General features: G+C 38.0%; 2 protein-coding genes across 4 annotated transcripts in view; one reads left to right on the forward strand and one right to left on the reverse strand.

Annotated features, from left to right (window-relative positions):
- The window catches only part of LOC123514217, a 10,783-nt gene extending 5,275 nt beyond the window's left edge, over positions 1 to 5,508 (forward strand). For both annotated transcript variants that reach the window (XM_045271909.1, XM_045271911.1), the window contains exons 2-6: positions 953 to 1,083; positions 2,174 to 2,373; positions 2,932 to 3,105; positions 3,476 to 3,611; positions 5,151 to 5,508. In XM_045271909.1, coding sequence (XP_045127844.1) covers positions 953 to 1,083; positions 2,174 to 2,373; positions 2,932 to 3,105; positions 3,476 to 3,611; positions 5,151 to 5,261 — 752 coding nt within the window. In that variant the 3' untranslated portion in view covers positions 5,262 to 5,508. The remainder of the gene's footprint in view (positions 1 to 952; positions 1,084 to 2,173; positions 2,374 to 2,931; positions 3,106 to 3,475; positions 3,612 to 5,150) is intronic.
- Positions 1 to 19,027, reverse strand: part of LOC123514218 (ubiquitin-conjugating enzyme E2 J2-like) — a 35,907-nt gene extending 16,880 nt beyond the window's left edge. For both annotated transcript variants that reach the window (XM_045271918.1, XM_045271916.1), the window contains exons 1-2: positions 18,988 to 19,027; positions 4,673 to 4,769 (exon numbers count right to left, since the gene is read on the reverse strand). The gene's annotated coding sequence lies outside the window, so the exon portion shown is untranslated. The remainder of the gene's footprint in view (positions 1 to 4,672; positions 4,770 to 18,987) is intronic.
- Positions 19,028 to 21,288: the final 2,261 nt, after the last annotated feature.

Raw genomic sequence — 21,288 nt, forward strand, 5'->3', positions numbered from 1 at the left:
CACCGGGTGGGCCGAGTCGATAATAGTGAATGGTCCGAATTGGTAATGGAACCGAAATGAAAGCACACCCTTGCGGTGCTGCAGAACATGACAGGCAGGATAGCGTTAGGTGCCAACAGGTATGTGGCAGTGGAGGCGATCAGAGGAGATATGGGATGGAGTACATTTAGGGAAAGGTTAGCTAAGGCAGTGTTGAGGTATAGGGTTAGACTGCAGAGGATGGATGGGAGTAAATGGGCAAAAAAGGTGTACGAATGGAACGTGTATGGACAGTGGGCACAGGAGTCGTTTAATATAGAAATTTGGGTGGGTGGAATAAGAATGCTTGTTAGAAGAGCCATAGGACATGGAAGTGTAGATGCGAGTAAGAGAGAAATCAATAGGCGTGTGGAAGAGAAAGGAAAAGCAGAGTGGAGGAGGGGGATGAGTGAGAAGACAACGCTAGAATGGTATTGGAGAAGGGACCGGCCTAGGTGTGAAAGTTTTTATGATGGGAGCCGTGGGGGGGAACTGCTGTTCAGAGCCAGGACCAAGTCCCTGGAGGTGAACAGCAGGGTGTATAGGTGGAAGAATGGAGGAAGCAAAGTGTGTGAGGTATGCGAGACGGGTGTGGATTAGACAGTAGAACATTTGATGCTGGAGTGTAAGGGGTATGGGTGTACAAGAGACAGGATGTTAGGTGTAGTGACAAAAGAGATAGGAGTAGAATCATGTAGTGAGATGAGAGAGAGGAATGCTAGGGAATGGATGGAGTACCTGCTGGGGCTGTGTTGAGAGACAGGTAAATGGTCGGGTGATTGAGGGTGTGAAAGATTTCTTAGAGTGCCTGGAGGGAACGTATGAGAATGATTGAAAGGCAGGGACCCCTCAGGGACAGGGATGGGGATCAGGTGTGAATGATGAGGAAGGGGGGAGGGAGGGAAAGCATTAATGCTTCAGACTTCTTTTCCAGGTGTGTATGGGAGAACGCCGATCCAAAGGCTACACCGACAGCAAGTGCTGGGTGACTCCCAACTCAAGCTCAAGCTCAAGCTCTGGGAGAACCTCACCTCAAGTCCACAACACCACAGCAAGCCGGGCACGGTAAGCAATGTGTATCTCATATTCCTGTTCCTTATTCTTATATGTTTGAGATCAGGAAGCACAAATTGTTTTCTTAAATACTTGTGAATAGAAAAGATCCTTATTCACAGGGATATCAAGATGTGTGTGTGTGTGTGTGTGTGTGTGTGTGTGTGTGAGGGCACATTACTTAAAAGATATGGGCAAGAAGCGTATCAGGACCGTACTTGTGTTGCATGTTTATCTGCTCTCGCTTCTGCAAAGGATTTTTCAGGACCCATGTTTTAATTGACAAACTTTAATATTGATCACACTTTCAGTAGCTACACTATAACAAGAGCTAGGCAAGAAAGCCTGAAAAAGACTTTACTTAAAGACATTAACCTAACCTACACCAGAATTATTGCAGTTTCAACCAATACACCACACGTAACTATACACATTCTCACGGTCTAGATCACACTTCTACGAGCATTTTTAACCCCATTTTACCCTATCGAAAATTAATAACTTCAGGACAGAATATCTAAAATTTACCTAAATTTTAGCTCTGGATCCTCCCACAGCAGTCAGTGAAAGGGTACTGAGTGTGTTCGTGTGCTTGTTATTAATATTGCACAGGTGCTGTAACAGTCTGTCAGTCATTTGGTTAGATTAGGTTTAGGGTAGGGTTCTGGTGTTCACTGTATTCAGGCAATTTCATTGACTTATAGGGAAATTTCCCTAGATTTTTAGTCCAAATATTGGTTATTTCTCTATTTGGTCAAATTTACCTAACTTAACAATTTAAGAAATTTTACTGCTGGACCCAGAAAATTTAGAATTTCTCAATTTTTCCTTTTTTCTACCCCTAAAAACTGCTTTTCTAACAGTTTCCTAAGTTTGCTGGTGTTGGGGATGGGGCTGGTGACAATAGGAAAGCAGTTCTTATTCTGCAGTTTTACCATAGTGTTCTAGGCATCAAAATATGTACAACCATCCTTCACTACCATGATTATGTTTTTGTGAATTGTCAACATGTTATTTTTTGTTATCAGCTTTAGGAACAGAGCAATGCCAACAAAGTGTAGTTAAGTATGTCATCCTATACGTGTAGCTTTGATCTCTACAGATGTTACGGTCGTTGTGTCGGCTTGCGGCACACAACAAAGTGGTCAGTTGTGCCCTCAGACCTACTGTTCAGGCCAGACCATTGGAGACAATTAGTGCACTTCCAAGAGTCAGTGCCATTGTGTCCAGTCAAAATTTGGTGTGTCGGTACAACACTGGTGTGAGGCAGACTACCCACCTCTCACTAAAGGGCGTCTCTGGGTATGTTACAGACTACATTGGTTTAATAATTATAGTGTGGTTTTGGGATGGAAAGTTAAAGTTTTAAATCTGAATTTAAATTGGTTTCATTGAGTCATGTTATTGGTAGGCAGGACTTCAAATGTAACTACCTTAGTCACTGCTGTACAAGTTAAAATTAATTTTATGTACCTTTAATGCTTTGCTTCCTACATTAATTTATTCTCACCTCTGACCATTGGTTGTAATCAATCAAATTATTAATAAACAAGATTGTTATATTTTGTGTTGAATATTTCTATTTAAAAGGTACTGTGGCCATATATATTTGATGGTCCACAATGTGCACTTAATAGAAGGAACCTCATCATAGCTGCAGTCTTGTTTTTCATCACCATAATCAATTAAACATATGAAGGGCACTGGATTTGTGCAAATATTTTAATCAGATTCTAGACAGTGGTGTGATTAACTGTTGCTGTTTTTTCCTCATAGCTCTTGAGCTTTTTATTCTCTGCATGCTTTTGTCTTGCTTTCTTTAGTGCACCATTTCAGCTTTCATTAATTCAGTTATTCCAGATTTCAGCCATTTAACACTAAATATGGAGTGATACCGATTCTGACCAACTTGGGACCTCTTGCTCTGCCCTCCACGGGTGCCACTCCCAGCCGCTCTGTTGTAAAGTGGTCATGGAAGAAGGGCAAGAGGAAGACTGTTAAAACTGTTTTGAAGCGATTCAAGAGACTCCATTGGTGAGACCAAAAGTCTGTTGTTCACTGACATACAGCTAAAACTATTAGTACAAAAAATTTCCAAAACCAAATTATAGTATAATACACGAGTCCCTTTTGAGAGTACTAAAGCGTTGGACTATGATTTGTGTTCAGCTGGATCATATGTTCATTTCTAGATATTATTTGTAGTCTTGAAAAAAAAAAAGAAGAAATGCAAGAAGCTTTAGGTACATTTCTATTTTTCATACATGATACTTTCATATTTCCGAATTTCTTCCGTTTCAGTTCATATATATATTTTTTTTTCCGTGTATATTTTTTTCATCAAATTATGAAGTAGTGTTTTGTGCTGTGTTGTTAACCTCCAGTAATGGGTACCTTGTTTCAGGGGAACACGAGGCATATGGATCAGGGCTCGGGCAGGTGCCAAGAAAAGGATGTGGAAGAAATCTCCTGCCCAGAGGCGTCGATGCAAGACACATGTTTTCTGCAATGCAACACAATCTCTTTTGTTGGACAAAATGGTGAGCATTTCTAAGTCACTAGGACCTGATGAAATACAGTGGAGACTAGGGATGGGCGATATGGACTAAAAAAAATTATCACAATAATTTCTGGCATTTATCCCGATAATGATAAGTGACAATATAAATTGAGGCAAAAAACTCCACTGTAGACAGTACTGTTTTAAGCCATCATGACACTCATCATACATCTTAGGCAGGGCTGTCTTGGAAGAATACTTCCTTGAGGGCATGTTGTATCTGGCATCCATTTTATGGATCATCCTTCTTTCTCCAAAATTTGGATTGACAATATATCTTTAGCCAGGCGAACGACACTGCCTCTGTTAATTCTTTCCATCGTTTGCTATGCTTATCATATGGTATGGAATGAGCTGATGCATTGCCAATTTTCATCTGGCTAGTTTTTTTACCAGAGGTTTTGGGTGAAGTGGATGCTGTCATTTTGGCTGCATCCATGCGCATTTTCTGACTCTCGTCATACTCCAGTTTGTGTTGGTCTTTGAGGTGGTGGAACAATTTGGTGGTGTTACCATCCTTTGTAGTCACAGTTTTGTTACAAACTCTGCATATAACAGAGGTTTGCTCCATGTTAGACTTATTGTAACCAAACCAGTTCCAGATAATTGAGCTGGAGCCTTGTTTAGCTACATTTTCAACAGAATCTTCCTCTTCTTTCTTCTTCATCACCAGTCACTTCATTTTCAGAACCTAAATCAATTGAGAGGCTATCAGATGAGCATGAAGACTATTTCATAAAGTGGGTCATTAGTCTTCAATATGGGCTTTGTTCTCTTTCTTTTGTTGAACTAGGTTGACCATTAAACTGGGTAGAATTAATTTTCATCTACTGTGAAAGAGATGAAAAAAATGTAAGATGTTAGGAATGGAGAGGTATAGTATGCATAGATACACTCTGGAAATCTACAAATAACAATGTCCACTGGTGGGCTGTATCGCAGACATAACATATGTTCTTCATGGTATGTGATGTGACCCACTGGTGGGCAAACAATTTGACATTGCCAGTGATTTCAGTGATGCTTCCAGACAACACTCACCTCCTCTCACTCTGCTAGCATCAGCTGCACTGAAGTGATCATCATTTACTTGAATCTCATTGAGGGAGAGTTCACTGTGCTGCCAAACATAGGCAACCTGTTAAAAGAGTAGACAAATTTATGAATGAGAGTGATAGGTGGAATTGGTAGCTTTGTTCACACAGGCTGCCATGTGTAAGCCTGACAGCCTTTTTGCAACTTTGCTCATTTTCTTACATTCTTCTATTTGGTCTTTGTAAAATAATAAACTATCTAAACTTAACATCGTAAGAAGAAACCCAGCATACTTTGTATGACAGAGAACCACCATACCACACTGTATTGTATTCCTTTATAATGTACTCTGACAACTTTCACTACTCCCCTGTTCATTCCTTTACCTTTCCCACAATGGACCAATAATTTCCACATACAAAACAGTTGCCCTTAATTTTGTTCACATTGCAGGTAGCCTTAGTTAACTTGATTTATTCTTCAGGTGACGAGGTATTGGAGGAGAATGAGGCACTACCCTGATGATCCTTATGCCCCCTACATGAAGAGAGAAAACTTCAAGCTGACAAATGGTTACCCAAAGGAGTTTTACTAGTGGCTGCACTGCACTGAGAGAGTAGTGTGTCAGGGGTAGGATGCTTGCTTATCACTTTAGTTCCAGATCCAGAGTGGAAAGTCCTTGGCAACCTCCTATGGGTACCTTTTTTATATACTTGTACATTGTGTATGATTGTATATTTTAAATTATGATTCTAGTTTAATTCTGGGTATGTTGCCAAATTCTTGGCTTAACCTGATCTGTCTTAACATGTTTATATCATTGATTAAAGTCACATAGTGTACTGATGGTTTGTTATTCAGCCTTATATATTGATGTGACTAGGTTTTCTGATGAGAAATTTCAAGATAGATTAAGTAAGGGATGGAATAGTTGTAAACTGATCCATCAGATATATATTATTTCATACATAAGATTTACTGGTGAAAAAAAAAAGGAGGAAAAAGTTATCCTTGAAAGCATATAATGGCCAATAATTGCATATATCTTAGAAAATGGTTTTATATTTACAGGGAGATCCCAGTGGTACAAGCAGTTAGATTCTATATGAGTTGCTTGTACAGTGATTCTTATGCAATGAAATGCATAACTAATGACAAAAAATAGATTGGCTTCAACTGTTGTCAAAGCTTTAAATTTTCAAGATAAAAATAGTATAAAAAAAAAAAAATAAAAAAAAAAAATACAATATGAAACCTGAAATGTATGATACCAATCACAATGAGGATGTTTATATTACATAACTGTCAATAAAGCCAACTAAAACGGAAAATAACATGAGCATGATTTCATACTAATTAAACATATAAAGCATGCATAACATTTACTAATGCATAGTTAATGGTGAGAGCATGCTTGATAAGTAGGAGACAGGAAGTAAACGGTTCTCTTATAGTGTTCACAAACTCACTCCTTTATATTCTAATAATTGTGTGTTGTTATACATCCCTGAAGGTGCAGGAAGGTGAACAAATATTTAGCTTTTTGCTATGTGCCATGGACTGAAACTTGGATTTTACGCACATATAAAGAAAGTAGTCCCTAATCAACTTGTTTCATATCAGTTTCTCACACATCAGATGCTCATGTAATGGGAACTCTTTTTACTTAAAATACTTAAGGCTAGTGGCTCTTAGCTTATTAATACCATGGCCCATCTAAGAAATAAGGTATTAGTGACATACTTGACACGGATAAGCTACTGTAGATCTTTTATGTGCGGCTGAATGCATTGCGAGTGTGTACATAACTTGTTGTTGTTGTTGTTAGGGCCGCGTACATAACTTGGATCCCCTTCAGTTTTCAGCCTGTTTATGTATTTGTTCCTGACAAACAATGCTTCCCAAAGATACAAGGATTTAAACACAGTTAAAATTTGAAGAACCAGATGTGAGAACAGATGGTAAACAAAGATACTACTTAACTAGGATATTGCAAGATCCAGTTTACAGTTCATCTACAAATTTTTGGCTGTTAACTGCTGTTTTAAAGTAAATATAACTATTTTTGGCAGTTAACTGCTGTTTTTAGGTAAATATAACTGAGATAAAGTAAATTTCAACAGCCCTTATTGAATGAATGTGAGATTGTTGCAGATGTGTATAGAAGAATGGTGAGAAGAAAGCAGTTTACCAGTCACCAACAAACAGTATGCATGCAAATCAAGGATGACTTAAAAACCCACCCTCCCATGGCTTTCAAGGTACATATATGAATGGGGATCAGTAAGTAAAGGAAATTGTTACTGATAAGCAACCAAAAACTAGAAAAGTAGTATACTATAGAAAATTGAAGTTATAAGTTTGATTTTTCAAACTTTTAGATATTAGATTCTCTCATCAACAGAATAGCAAATTCTGCCTTCTGCAGGTTTGCATCCTTGAAAATTATTGATGCTTTCCCTAGGGGGAACATTACTGCATTAATAACAACTGCTTTAAGTTTTCCCATTCTCAACATTATCATTAGCTTACTGGCCTGACAGTCTAGGCCCTAGGGATATGAGATGATGGGTACATATCTTAGGTCCAAAAGTTGAACCTTTTTATTTGTCATACATCTCCAGTCATTATCAACAAGTAAACTTTGGTACAACTATCACTGAGATTGAAGGTTACATTTTTGTACATAATTTGGAACCTTACCTTTCCAAAACTGTAAGTGGTTCAACTGGTGGAATCAAAAGCATTTCATCTTATAAACTTATGCTTTATGAATATTATCACTATTAGTAAGATATTCAGGCAATAAAATATACTGCTAATTTTTTTTTTTTTTTTCATTTTCAAATAAACACAGAGCAGTATATGTATTAGTAAAATATGGATAAAATGATTTTCTACATTAGTGAATGCAAATGAGAATTTTCTAAAATTCACTGATAGAAATGAAAGCTGCAGATGTTGCAGTTCAATCCACATTCCACAATTCAGGTATTACTAATCATTTATTGGAACTGAATTGAATATTTTTGGGATACTAGATCAGACAATTTCAAATTTCTTTATTGAATTTATTTATTAATACATTGTAAGAGTTTGGCCATAAAATGTGAATAACCATAATCTTTAATTTCCTATGTTTCCAGGATGCGGGATGAAGATCCACTCTTATATGTATCCTATCATCCTCTTTTCCCAACCTCCTCCCTTTGAAAGAGGAAAACACAACCATCATTCTGTGGTATTTGCCTACATCAATTTATGGAGCATGTTGATACTCGCTTGTTAAAACTGATGGTACATTGTTATACTTAAGGAAAAATTTCTTGTCCCTGTAAGCACTCACAATGACCATTTTTTTTCCCTCACACACTAGTCCAGCACCACCAAACAAAAAGTTTACAGCAAACACTTGACTAAAAAAGCGATGCAAGACTGCCACATTAAGATAAGCCTTTGCACACACATATGTACAGGGGGAGAGGGGGCCATAGGTTCTCCTATCTCCAAATGAAAAAAGTGTTAGATTACGTATAACCAAGGATAGATAGAGACATGGATCCAGGTAGCGCTGCCAGGCGCATGGAGGAACCAAAACATACGCCAGCCGAAAATCAACATTATATAGAAACACCTACTGGTTTAAGAAAACTGACTGAAGATACTATGGATAAGGATTTCTCAGGTTTCCGAGATAAACGAGGAAACAAGAGGAGACTTGTAAATGTAGAAAGAGAATTAAGATATTTGAAGGAGGTGATGTCCAGTCTCATGGACAAACATGACCGACTGGTAACAGAAAACACAGCCTTGAAATTGAGAATAACTGAATGTGAAAAGGTCAGTGGAATAAACCAGGAATTAAAAGATTTTAGAAATAAGGAAGCAAAATGATGCTCTAAAAACCACATGCCAGAACTTGCAGGATAAAGTGCAGCAAGGGGTTACAGACAGGATAGAAGGTGGTGTAGGTGAAAACAAATTGAAAGAACTAAGAAATGAATGAAAACAAGAACAAGAGGAGGAAAAAGTCAAATTTTCAGAAGTGGTAAAGAGACAAATTCAGAACACAAAAGTTGCTGTAATCGAAGTTATCAAAGAAAAGGAAAGTATGGTGAGGGATGCAGTAGACAAGAAAAAAAGCTTCGTGATGTACGGGATGAGAGAAAAGAAAAATCCAAATAAATTCACAAGAGAACGTGAAGAAAGGGAAATGGCCAAAACAGTTATCAAAAGGGTACAAGACATGGAGGTGGAGGAAGTGGTTAGGCTGGGAAGTTACACTGAAGGGGGTAAGAGACCAATGAAGGTGAAAATGAGATCTCAAGTGGCTGTAGAAGAAATAATGGCTAGAAAAGGGAAGTTAGCCGATGATGTCGATCACAAGGAAATATGGATAAAAAAAGATATGAACTTAGAGGAAAGGGAAAAGGAGAAAGTGCTAAGAAGTGAGGCTAAGGAAAAAAACGAGAAAAGGACAGAGATAGAGAAGAAGAATTTTTACTGGAGGGTTCTGGATATGAGACTAAAGAAGTGGTACTTAAGGAAAAAAGAGGAGGTCGTGGAGGAGGCAATAAATTAAGAGTGACTTATACTAACATAGATGGTTTGTTATCAAGTATATTGGAAGTTCGGGATTATTTGAAAGAGAAAAAGCCAGATGTAATGTGTATCGTTGAAACAAAACTGAAGAATGAGATACATGTCAACTTTAAAGAGGAAGGATATAATACCTGGAGGAGGGACAGGAAGGATAAAGGGGGAGGAGGAGTGCTAATAATGGTTCGTGATAACATTTGTGTGGAGGATGTGCAATATGGAGAGGATAAAGTGGAAGCATTGGGAGTAACAATCAGAACAGAAGATTTGAAGAAGAAAAATCATAGTTACATTATGTTCCACCAAAGACTAATACATGGGGATCAGAAGAGCATAAAGATATGCAAAGAGAGACAATAAAGTATCTGAATAACATGATAAGAAGAGATAGAAGAATACTCTTAGTTGGAGACTTTAACTGTAAAAAAATAAACTGGAGAGAGATGGAAGTAATGGACAATGCTGGGCAGTGGAGTGAGAAAGTGTTACAGATGACTATGGTTAATACAATGGACCAGTGGGTAGAAGAGTCAACAAGATACAGGGGGGAAGAGGAACCATCGTTACTTGACCTAGTCTTCACAAAAAAACCGGAGTCCCCTCCAATCATACAATACCTTAGTCCAATGGGGAAAAGTGATCATGTGACATTAGAGATGCAAATGCATGAGGAAGATGAGATAAGATACAGAGAGGACTATAAAGGAGAGAGATTAAATTATGCAAGAGCAGATTTTGAAAAACTAAGGAGTTATTTTGCTGATATTGAGTGGAGTCATATTATTATGTGCAGGAAGACTGTACAAGAGAAATATGACATATTCTTACAGGAATACAATGAAGGAGTAAAAAAGTTTGTTCCTGTTTATAGAGTTAAGAAAAAAATACATGCTTGGTACAATGCTTACAAGTAAAAAAAGGTAAAGGATAAAGTGTGGAAGAAACTTTTAAAGCAGGGAAATGACTTTAATAGTCAGCAGTACAAAGATACTAAAAATGAATATATTAGAGTAAGGAGAGAGGAAGAAAGAAAGATTGAGAAGGATATAGAGGATAAAAGCAAGGATGAACCCAAACTTTTCTACAAGTTTATAAACGGCAAAACAAAGAATAAGGAAACAATTGAAAAAATAATTAAAGAGGGAAAGACATACCCAACAGAGAAAGAAATGTGTGAAATAATGAATGAGAGCTTCAAAACGGTATTCACTGAAGATGATGATTTCACAGAACCTAATAGGATGTTGAATTGCCTATGATTACAGGAAATTACAGTTCATAAAGAGGATATTGGAAGTTTACTGGACAAGTTGGAAGTCAGAAAAGCAATGGGGCCAGATGGTGTACCAGGCTGGGTGTTAAAAGAATGTAAAGAGCAATTACTGGAGTCAATTTGGGAAATAATTAAAAGTTCAATAAATGAAGGGAAAGTTCCACTAGAGTGGAAGAGAGCCAATGTAGTACCGATATTTAAAGGAGAAAAGGCAACAGAACCACTAAACTACAGACCAGTGTCACTTACAAGTGTCGTAGGGAAGTTATGTGAAATAATTATCAAAGAAAAATGGGTTAAATTTCTAGAAGAGGAGCAAGTCATATCGAACAGACAATTTGGGTTCAGGACAGGGCGGTCATGTGTATCAAACTTATTAAGCTTCTACTCCAGGGTTATTGCAGGACTTGAAAACAGAGATGGATGGGTAGACACAGTATACCTGGACATTAAAAAGGCATTTGATAAAGTCCCTCATGGAAGACTTCTTTGGAAACTAGAGAACATAGGAGGACTGCATGGAACCTTGCTCGAATGGACAAGAGATTATTTGAAGGATAGAGAAATGAGAACTGTGATCAGAGATACATACTCATCTTGGAGTAAAGTAACTAGCTGGGTGCCACAAAGGTCAGTGTTAGCCCCCATTATGTTTCAAGTTTATGTAAACGACATTCACATTGGGGTAAACAGCTATATGAATTTATTCGCTGATGATGCAAAGTTGCTAAAAGTTATCAAAACCAGAGAGGACTGTATACTGCTACAGGAAGATTTAAATAAGATCTATGAATGGAGCAAGAAGTGGAAATTGGAGTTTAATGCCAAGAAATGTCACATAATGGAACTAGGAAAGAGTAAGAGAAGACCAGTATGGAACTATTTGATGGGAGAGGAGCAAATAATGAAGACTAAAGAGGAAAAAGATCTTGGAGTGATCATACAAGAAAATCTGAGCCCTGATAAACACATAAACAAGATATTTGGACTATCATATAGGATGTTGACTAATATAAGAGTGGCATTTCATTACATGGATAAAGATATGATGAAAAAAATCATCACAAGCATGATACGCCCAAGGCTGGAATATGCAGCAGTGGTATGGTCTCCGAGTTCTAAAAAAGATATAAGAAAACTGGAAAGGATACAGAAGATTGCTACAAAGATGGTGCCGGAATTAAAGGACCTCACATATGAAGAACGACTGAAGGAAATGGGACTGCCAACCTTACAAGATAGAAGAGAATGTGGGGACCTAATAACAATGTATAAGATAGTAAATGATATTGAAAAGATAGACAAAGAAGACCTGGTGCTGTTGGTGGAAGAGGATGGAAGGACAAGAGGACATGAAAAGAAGATCAGGATGAGGCAGTGTGTGAAGGATGTTGGAAAATACAGTTTTCCACACAGAATGGTAGAAAAATGGAATGCATTGGATAATGGAATTGTTGCAGCACATAGAAAAATTAGATAAATGGAGATATGGAGACAGGACACTATGAGCCCAGCTCAAACCCTGTACAATACAACTCAGTAAATACCATCCAAGAGCATTATTATACTTAGTATATTCTCCTTTGAGGTATATTTTGATGGCTGTTGTTGCTGCTGGAGGATCTGTATCTTCACTCTTACTATTTGAAGTGTACAAAGCATAGGACTACACTAGTACTAGCAGCAGAGGCATCACAATGGGAGACACTGTCTCGCTCCTGTCATGATATGGAGCTGACACAACTTGAAACATGACACCTAATCCTCCTAATGGGGTGGAGGCTCACCCACTACTAGCATTTCAGTTATGTTTGTTTTTCTGTCATTCATATAGTGTGTGTAAAGTTTGCATTGAGTTTATGTTATTTATGTTATTTATAATTTATTTTATGTGTTAATTCTTTAATAAAATATTTATTTACTGAACTTCATTTATCATCATTCCAGGCCAGGGGCCCCCTTGGTCCTTCTTGCCTAGGGCCCCCAGGGAGTCTAGCAATGCCCCTGACTAACAATGCTCATCTATGAAGACTTAAAAACCCTATGCAGTGCAGTAGCACTAGAAGTGAAAAATCCACAAAGGAGCAAGAAAAGTCTGAAGTGCAGTGGCACTACAAGTGACAATTTGTTGATGTGTAAGAAAGTAATCCAGTGCATTAGCACTACTAGTACCACTCCTTTAATGTGTAAGATGGCAGAGGCAATATTGGCGTACATCTGTGCAGGTCTAGGAAGCAGGAGCAGCGACAACTCTATTGGGTGTGTAAAAAACCAAAAGCAGCAGTGATGTCCATCCATGGAGATGTAAGAAAGCTGTACGTACTTGTAGTGGGGACCACCCATGTATATATACAAGTGCCACAGAAGAGGTGATCATCTGTAGAACAATAGAGGAATCAAAGATGCAGTGACCATCCTCATTGTGAAAGCGATGCAGTATAGTAGAAATATGTAGTGTCCATAGTAGAGAAAACAGTAGTTATAGTGATCATCTATGGAGGTGTAGGCAAGCAAGCTAATTGAGCAGCAGTAGTGGTGACCATACTTGGACAGATAAGAATACCATGCAATCCTGTAGTGGTACTGAAAACCATCACAATTCTAAGACTGCAATGCAATACTTTGCTGGCAGGAGTGACTGCCAAAAAGCTAGATAAAAGACAATCTATATAGTGCAGTAGTACCAACTGCCATCCATGTTAGAGTAAGAAACTTAATGCATTAGTACTGGTAGTAACCTTCTGTGAATGTAGCAATCTCCTCTGGAAAGAAATGTGGAGTGTAGTAGTGCCAGTTGTGTTCCATCCATTGGCAGTGGAGTAGGCCCAGTAATTGACAGTCTACAGCAGAAGTGTAAGAAAATTACTGAAATGCTCTAACACTATCAGCAACCATTCACAGAGGTATGGAAGTCAATGCAGTGACAGCACCAATAGCATCCATCTGTGTAAAGTAATCCAGTGCAGCAACATAAACAGTGACCATCTGCAGATGTGTAAGATAGGAATGCAGTATTATGCTGGTGGTGGTGGTGGTTCATATAGAGGTTGAGAAATAATACAGTCCAGTAGCTCCAGTAACTGCCATCCACCTATGGAGTGTACGAATGCAATACAACTCAGTATCACCAGCAGTGACGATACTTGGAGGTGCAGAAAAACAATGCAGTGCAGTATCATAAGTATGAAGTCCCCATATGTAGATGTGTTAGAGGAGCAAAAGTCTCAATGTCAATCAGCGTATTGTGATTACTCTAAACTAGCTCCAGACATCACCAAAGTGATGTCCACCTGTGATGAAGGAAGGCAGTAAGTGCAGTGATGTATATGGAGTGATATATAAAAACATAAGAAAAGAGGTGAAGCTGCAAAAGGCCTCCAAGGCTACATGTGACAGTCCCTGTATGAACAGTTACCTGATTACATTAGTGATTTTGTGTAATGACAAATTGACAGCAATGTCTGAAACAAAATTTAACATCTAGATACATATCGACAACAATGTACAAAACTTGGTTAACTAGTATACTGGGCAATGTGTTGGCAACAGGAGTAGACTTGGATAAAATTATTCATGGCTTATCTCTAGAGATGTGGTGACTGTGTCATGCAAAAATGCTTTAGCAGCAGTTGCTACTTTAGTGATTGTGTGTATATCAGAAATGCCAATATAGTCTGGGAGAAACCCTTCCCATTACATAATATGAACTAAGCATAATAAAAAAAAAGTGTACATCCTGTGCTATAGACGATACACAGAAGATTCAAGTTTCCCAGAAATTAGCAAAAATGAAAACTTTCTAAAGTAGAGTAGAAAACAAAAGCAGCAAATGGTGCTCATCCATGATTAATAATTCATTGTAAAGGTAAGAATGTTACACTAAAGACTGCAAATTCATTCACATTATTGGAACAAAACATGGCAAACAGTGACCCTACATCTCTGCAAATAAAGATAAGACCAAGGAAACTACAACACACTGACTGATACAAAGAAGGTAGAAAATCATACAGCAACTTTCCAGAAATATCTTTTATGCTACAATCCCACATGACAAAGTTGTAAATGCTCAGGTAATTGTAATTAAAAATTTAATGCAGTTCACCAGTACTGCCCTCCATTAATGTTTCCACCTGTAGCAGAAACTATGAACCCAGCTTTAGTCTTCCTTAAGAATGCAGAACATAAGAGAAAATTCTTGTGGGAATTATTAAAAGAGGAAACAAAGACCAGAAGATAGAAGCAAATGCAGTGCTCACTGGATTCCTATACAGCAACATTAGGAGGCTCTACCCAAAGGAAACAAGGAAAGATCCCCATTCACACAATATAATCTGCCTTTCTGCTGCTAACAAATGCATCTTCATAGAGAACATAAACAATGAATTAAGAACTGATAATAATCATACTATTTTTTATGGCAGGCAATACACAAGTCATGGTGCTTTGCCATCTTTGTTAGAGAAAAGGGGGTGAGAGACGATATAACTGCAGACACTGGAAAGCAGTGTGTCTTCTCCAATGGGAGAACAGAGTTCCTCTCATTATATGTAAAAAGTCTCACCTATGAATTATTGCCATTTATTGGTCCCAAAATGCCATCCTTGAACAGTTTCTATAATATCCTCGAGAGTAAGGATAATGCTCCAACCAATCTTCCAAGACAAGCAAGAGGGTGATTATCCCCAAAATATGCTGGCAGACAAGAACTCCAGAGACAGCAGGAAACAGAAGATGTGGAAGACCATTTCACTGATCAATTTGTGAGAGGCACACCAGAAATGGAATAAAAGACATTAGTTCTGGTGATCAATAATAGCAGTAGCCTGGAACATTCTTTGGAGACTCAAGCAACAATTCCATCAAATCACAAGCCATTGCTCAGTTGGAAAAAGTACAGGAGAGGCTAAAAACAGGATAACAGGAGGCTCGCTGAGACTTGAACTTCTCTAACCACAAAATTAATGAGAATCAGATTGTAGCAGAAATGAACAACATAAATAAGAACTCTTTTACTAAATAAAGATGCTGAGACAATCCTATAATGATATAATCAGTGCCTGCAATTGATGACCAATCAGGATTTATCTGATCTATGTATTAAAAAGACCTCACATGTTCAGCCTAAGCAGCTTGAGTGTTATGCTGCAAGATTGTGTCATTCCTTCCTTGCCTGTGTCCTCAGCACTACCATCTTGTCTGTTAGTGTTTCTCCTGGGAGACTGTGCTGAGACTTCTACATTTGTGGGTGTTGTAGTGCCTGAGTGACTCTGCACCTGGCGAGTGAGTGGACTGTGTGTATTGCTGCCTCTGCTGTGGGAAATGATGCACACAATGACCTATAGACCTTGAGATAATTGTGCCACTGTCCTCTAGCAAAGAAATACATCCCTGTGCTATGCACAAGCTTCTCAATGTCCTTGTCTTGTATCTTTTAGTTGCTCCTACTTGCACCAAGGCATCTGGAGACAGAGTGAGTACTGAACTGACTATTCCATGAAAATTACAGCCTGCCCATATGGTTACTCAGCTGTAGGCAGCAGTATAAGTGGTAGATGTCATAGCACTGTATTATTAGTAAAATTATCCAGATTAGTAGTAGTAGCTATTTTAAAAAGGAAGCAATCATTTCTTGAGACTAGCCTTTTCCACAAGGGAGACCAAGTATCAACGAGATGGAGAAGAAAAGAAAAGAAAAAAAAGAAAAAAAAAAGAAAAAAAAAAAAAAAGAAAGAAAAAAAAAAAGTCCCATCTTTATCACAACATTGAAAGAGATATCATTCATGCAAGTCCAACGGACCAAGACCTGGACACTAACAGTGTTGCACTGTAAGGAAGCCTAAGCAATAAAACCGTATGTGAGACATGTGACCCATTCAGAGACAACCGCATTGGCAATATTGCACTAATGACTAGAAGCATGAGTGTGTGGACACTAGGCCCTTAATGTAGGGATAGCAGTGAACAATCACTCCAGAAGAGGCTGATGCTGTGATACGAAGGAAGGCAGACTGACTTCTAACAGGGGAAGACACTACTCAGTAACTCTCAGCCTGAAATTGGCCAAGGTTTTTCAACTGCCTGCCTAGAGAGCCCAGGAATGGCAGTCTCCATAATACCAAGCAATTACCATAACATTCTCTCAGTAATAGTCTGAGACATACAACAAATGGTAAAAATCAACTTTACCTGACCTTTAAAGGGCCAAAGTTATTCAAATAACTCAAATAGTAAGGCAATATAGTATTGTAGCACTAATGGTGACCATCTGTGGAGGAGCAGTGACCATTCATAAGAATATAAGAAAATAAGGAAAGGTGCAAGAAGCCATCAAGGTTACACATGGTAGTTCATTTGAAATATAGCTACATATTTCCAGCTATCATCCTCATCCATACATCTGTCTAATCTTCTTTTAAAGTTCCCTAATGACCTAGCAAATGGTCTGCAAATTTACTAACATTTACTGATTCCATTATCCATGTCATTAATATACATTACAAGCAACAATAAAACTAGAACTGATCCCTGTGGTGCCCGACTAATTACGTACTTGACCTTACTTGGATTCTGGGCTGTTTCTTATAACTCTGTCGTCTGTTGTCTAGACATAACCTTATTTAACCAATGTAATACCTTTTCATCTAGCCCATGAGCCCTAATCTTTCTTACGAGCCTCTGTTGCAGTACCTTGTCAAATGCTGCACTTAAGTCCAGGTACAGGATGTAATACGTATTTATCTCCATTATTAGCTAGCTTGCTAATATTCCTCATTACTACTGACTCCATTATTTTACCTATAATTACAGTTTAGCTGACATGTCTATAATTTAATGTTGAATCTCTATATGTTTAAAGATAAGTACTACCACACTGGCCTGCCTCCATACTACTGGTACCTTTCCTAAGCCTCAGTGATTTCCTAAAGACAGAAACTAATAGTAAACTTATAACCTCTTTCATTCCTTACGTAGTCAGGGATATATTTTTCCTGGTGACTTTTTTTATATACATACTATTTTTTTGCCTATCTATCTTCTGTTCCAGTATCTCTTTAGTTATAAAAAAATATACATCAGCTCATTCTCTTTTGTCCTACAAATCTGCACACTATCTAACACTTGCTGCATGTTCTCTTGGGTGAAGGGAGTTCAATATAATACTTGTTCAGAATTTTACTAATGTCTGGACCCAGAACTAGCCAACTCCTCATCTGCTTCCTTTAATGGACATTTAATTTTTCTACTTATCATGTATATGTATATAGGCGTACTGAAATCCCTTAGGGTCAGTCTTGCCCAGCTGGCTACCTTCAAATCTTAATTGTTTTTAGATTTGTTGTTAACCTCCTGACTGTTCTAATTCATTATATGTGGCTTTACCCTTCTCCCCTACCTTTAATCTCCTACATACTTTTCTGCAGTTGTCTGTAGTGTCTTAACTTACCAGTAATCCACTTCAGGTTATTATTTTGATATTTTGATTTTATTGTTCTATAAGGGATATTTGCTACCTGCTGTAAATGTCATCTATCAATGAAATGCTTATTCAACTCATTAACATTTATTTATGTAGCTCCCCTTATCCTCACTCCCATCTTGCCCCTTTCATCCTCTGCAACCTCTGCACAAAGTATGAGAGACCAAAATATACACAAACTACACACCTTCAGAGCTTCCCTACTCTCCCTCCAATTCAGTTCTTCCTTTTATATAGTCTCCATTCCAGTTTTTTGACATTCACCAACAGACTCACTGTGTCCATACCTAAGCACCAACTATTTTTTTTTTTTCCCATTTATAGTAACCATTTTCTACAGATCTAGAACTGCTGCTGAAATGGAATAAAAATTATTAACGATCCGAAAGAGATAAAGATTATAAGTCCTGGAACTCCCTTAAGAACTAAGTCTCAAATAGTAATATTATTTAATATTGTTGTAAGGATTATGCATCCACAAATGCCTAAATGTTGGTTGTTGAAGGAAGCAGTCATAATTCCTAAGGGAACCGTAGAAATTACCAAAGTTAATTTCACTGAGCATATTTTAACTATGTATTGTCACTCACTATCTCTGGGAGGTGATAGCTACGCATTCTCCGAAAATGCATTTTACCATATTGACCTTCTTAATCATATCCTTGATTGATCCTTAAAAAGTTGACGATGCAGTATACGTTATATGCGAGCTGCAATAATTAGTAATAAGTATTATATACCATCAACCATAGCTATGTGCATTTTATGAAACATTGAAATTACAGAAGCTGAAGCGGTTATCATTATTCTGATATTCCTGCATCCTCTGAGGAGGGCCTGCAAAGATTAGTTGTATCTGAAAGGATTAGTTGTATCTGAAAGACAAAGGCACGGCAGATTAGTAGTATCTATAAGGCAAGAGATTAGACATCCTAACGCCTAGCTCAAGAGAAGACTATAGGTACGTACATGTTAAACAATTTGTGTTGAACTTGATGATGGAGCTCCCACGCTGTCCCACGACGGCTTGAAACGGTGTACTTAGTACTGGACCACCTACCTGCTGAAACAAAATATAATCTTAAGGCGGGTTCACACGTGCCAGTTTTTCTTTTTAGTTTTTTGCGTACGTAGTGATTCCGACTCGCAATCTGCGCCTAGCGACTGCAGAAAGCGGTCACAAAACAAGAGCAATATGTAGGTTGGTCTTGCTAGTCGATTTGAGACTTTATTTACGTCGTGACGTCAAGGAGTAACCTTTTAAAAGGTGGTCTCTAGGGATTTAAAAGATGTTGAATTGGTGAGGAAAAAAAAAAAAAAAAAAAACCATGGGACCCCAGAGATGAATTATATAGTAAAAAAAGCTTACGCAGATCGTCGTTCGACGAAATAGCTACCACTCTACAAGAAGTTTCCCTCATTGCAGGGTGTTGTTGGAGATGAGGATTGTCAGGATTGAATTTAATCGAAAATGTGCATAATCTTAAGATTAACAATTATCTTATGAGAAATGTTGACTAATTTAGAGCGTGGTAGACACTCCTTTCTTTTCTTCTACTTAGCCAGGGACGTATCCACAGGCATTTTCTTTTCGGTTGCCTTCCGGTACGCCAAAAGAAGAGCAACCACCGCTTCAGCATCGTCAATGGAAGACATCTTGGCGGGTAGCTCACCGTTGTTGTTGTTTTATTTTTACTAGCACGATGGCTGGATGGGCTTGTAGGAGCCCTACTAGAGTTGGGTCTTGAAACCCAGGCCTTTGTGAAAGTGTAAGAATGTCAAGGAAGGCAGGACCGCAGCTCCTGCCTTCCTTGACATTCTTTGCCTTGGGGTAGCTCACCGTAGTTGTTTGTTTATACTCACTTTCCGCTAAGGCGCCAACTAGTCGATATTTTCCAGTCGCTATGTGTGACACTTTCCGATTAGAAGGGATGAGTCAGAAAATCTACGTATGTAAAAAAAAAAACGTGTAAACCCGCCTTTAACAAGCTCACTCCGTTTTTAAGTTGTATATTACAACATTTAAAAAGGACAAAGAAAATTGTTCTTAACGTAGACAAACATTAAAATGTTGCATAACTGTTTATTTACGACAGAAAAAAAAAGAACGTTATTTTTTAGAGACAAACCAATAATCTTTTGAGTGGGAAATTATTAGGCACTTCTTCCTCTAAAAGCGGCTTCACACGTGTCAATATGTAACTGAAATTGCAACTCGCTAGAAGTATCGACTTGAGCCCTTCTAGTCGGAACATGTTCACACATAGCGACTCGGAAGTGTTGGCTGGTTGGCGGGAAGTGAATGTATGCAAACAACTACTCAACAAGATGTCTTCCTCTGGCAACGACGATCGCGATCAAATTATAATCGTCATAAGTATTCAGTCCTCACCTCCATTAACACCCAGCAGATAGGAAAACAGTTCTTGGAGAGTGGCAGCTATATTATTAAACGTCGATTTGCGTAAGCTTTATTTGCTGTAAATTCATTTTCAGGGTAGGTATCATATGTGCTTTTTTCCCTCACCAACTCCAACATCTTCCTACATCTGGACACCACATTTTCAAACCTTTCTCTGTGACGTCACAACGTAAACAAACTTTTAACAAAGCCGTATATCGACTGAACAAAACCAACATGTTGGCCTTGTTTTGAGACTGATATTTCCATTCGCTAGGCATCGATATTCAGCCGGAAACTCTAACGACTTGCGATTTCAGTCACACATTGACACGCGTGAACCCGCCTTAACTAAAAACTCCTATATCACATTACAATGAAACCAAATGCATATAGGTATCAATAATGTTAGTAAACATGTATCTAACATCTCAGCTTGATTTTGATTATGTTATCTTGGTTCATAGGTAGTAATTATCCACGTATCAAGGAGACTCACCTGAACACTTCTGCCTATACTTCAAGCTTTGTCGGAAAACGAAGGAGGTGAAAGGTTGGATTTCCTGATTTGTCTTCTTTTCCTCGTCCGAATCCCCGCATTCTTGATGGCAATATTGAAAGGTAATCTATCTTCTCTTATCTCTATTCACCCTGAACACTTTAATCAGGTGTATTTGATTGAGAATTGATTTGATATATAAGGATTTAAATCTCCGTCATCAAAACCATAAAAAAACCACCGTAAAAAAAAAAAAAAAAAAACATAAACAAAAACAAAAACAAGTAATTTCAACTAGACAAGAAGCATTTGAGAGCAAATGAACTGCAGGGTATTAACAATTGTAGAATATAAGAATGCATAAGTCATT

Source organism: Portunus trituberculatus, chromosome 37, assembly GCF_017591435.1.
Source record: "Portunus trituberculatus isolate SZX2019 chromosome 37, ASM1759143v1, whole genome shotgun sequence".
NCBI lineage: Eukaryota > Metazoa > Arthropoda > Malacostraca > Decapoda > Portunidae > Portunus > Portunus trituberculatus.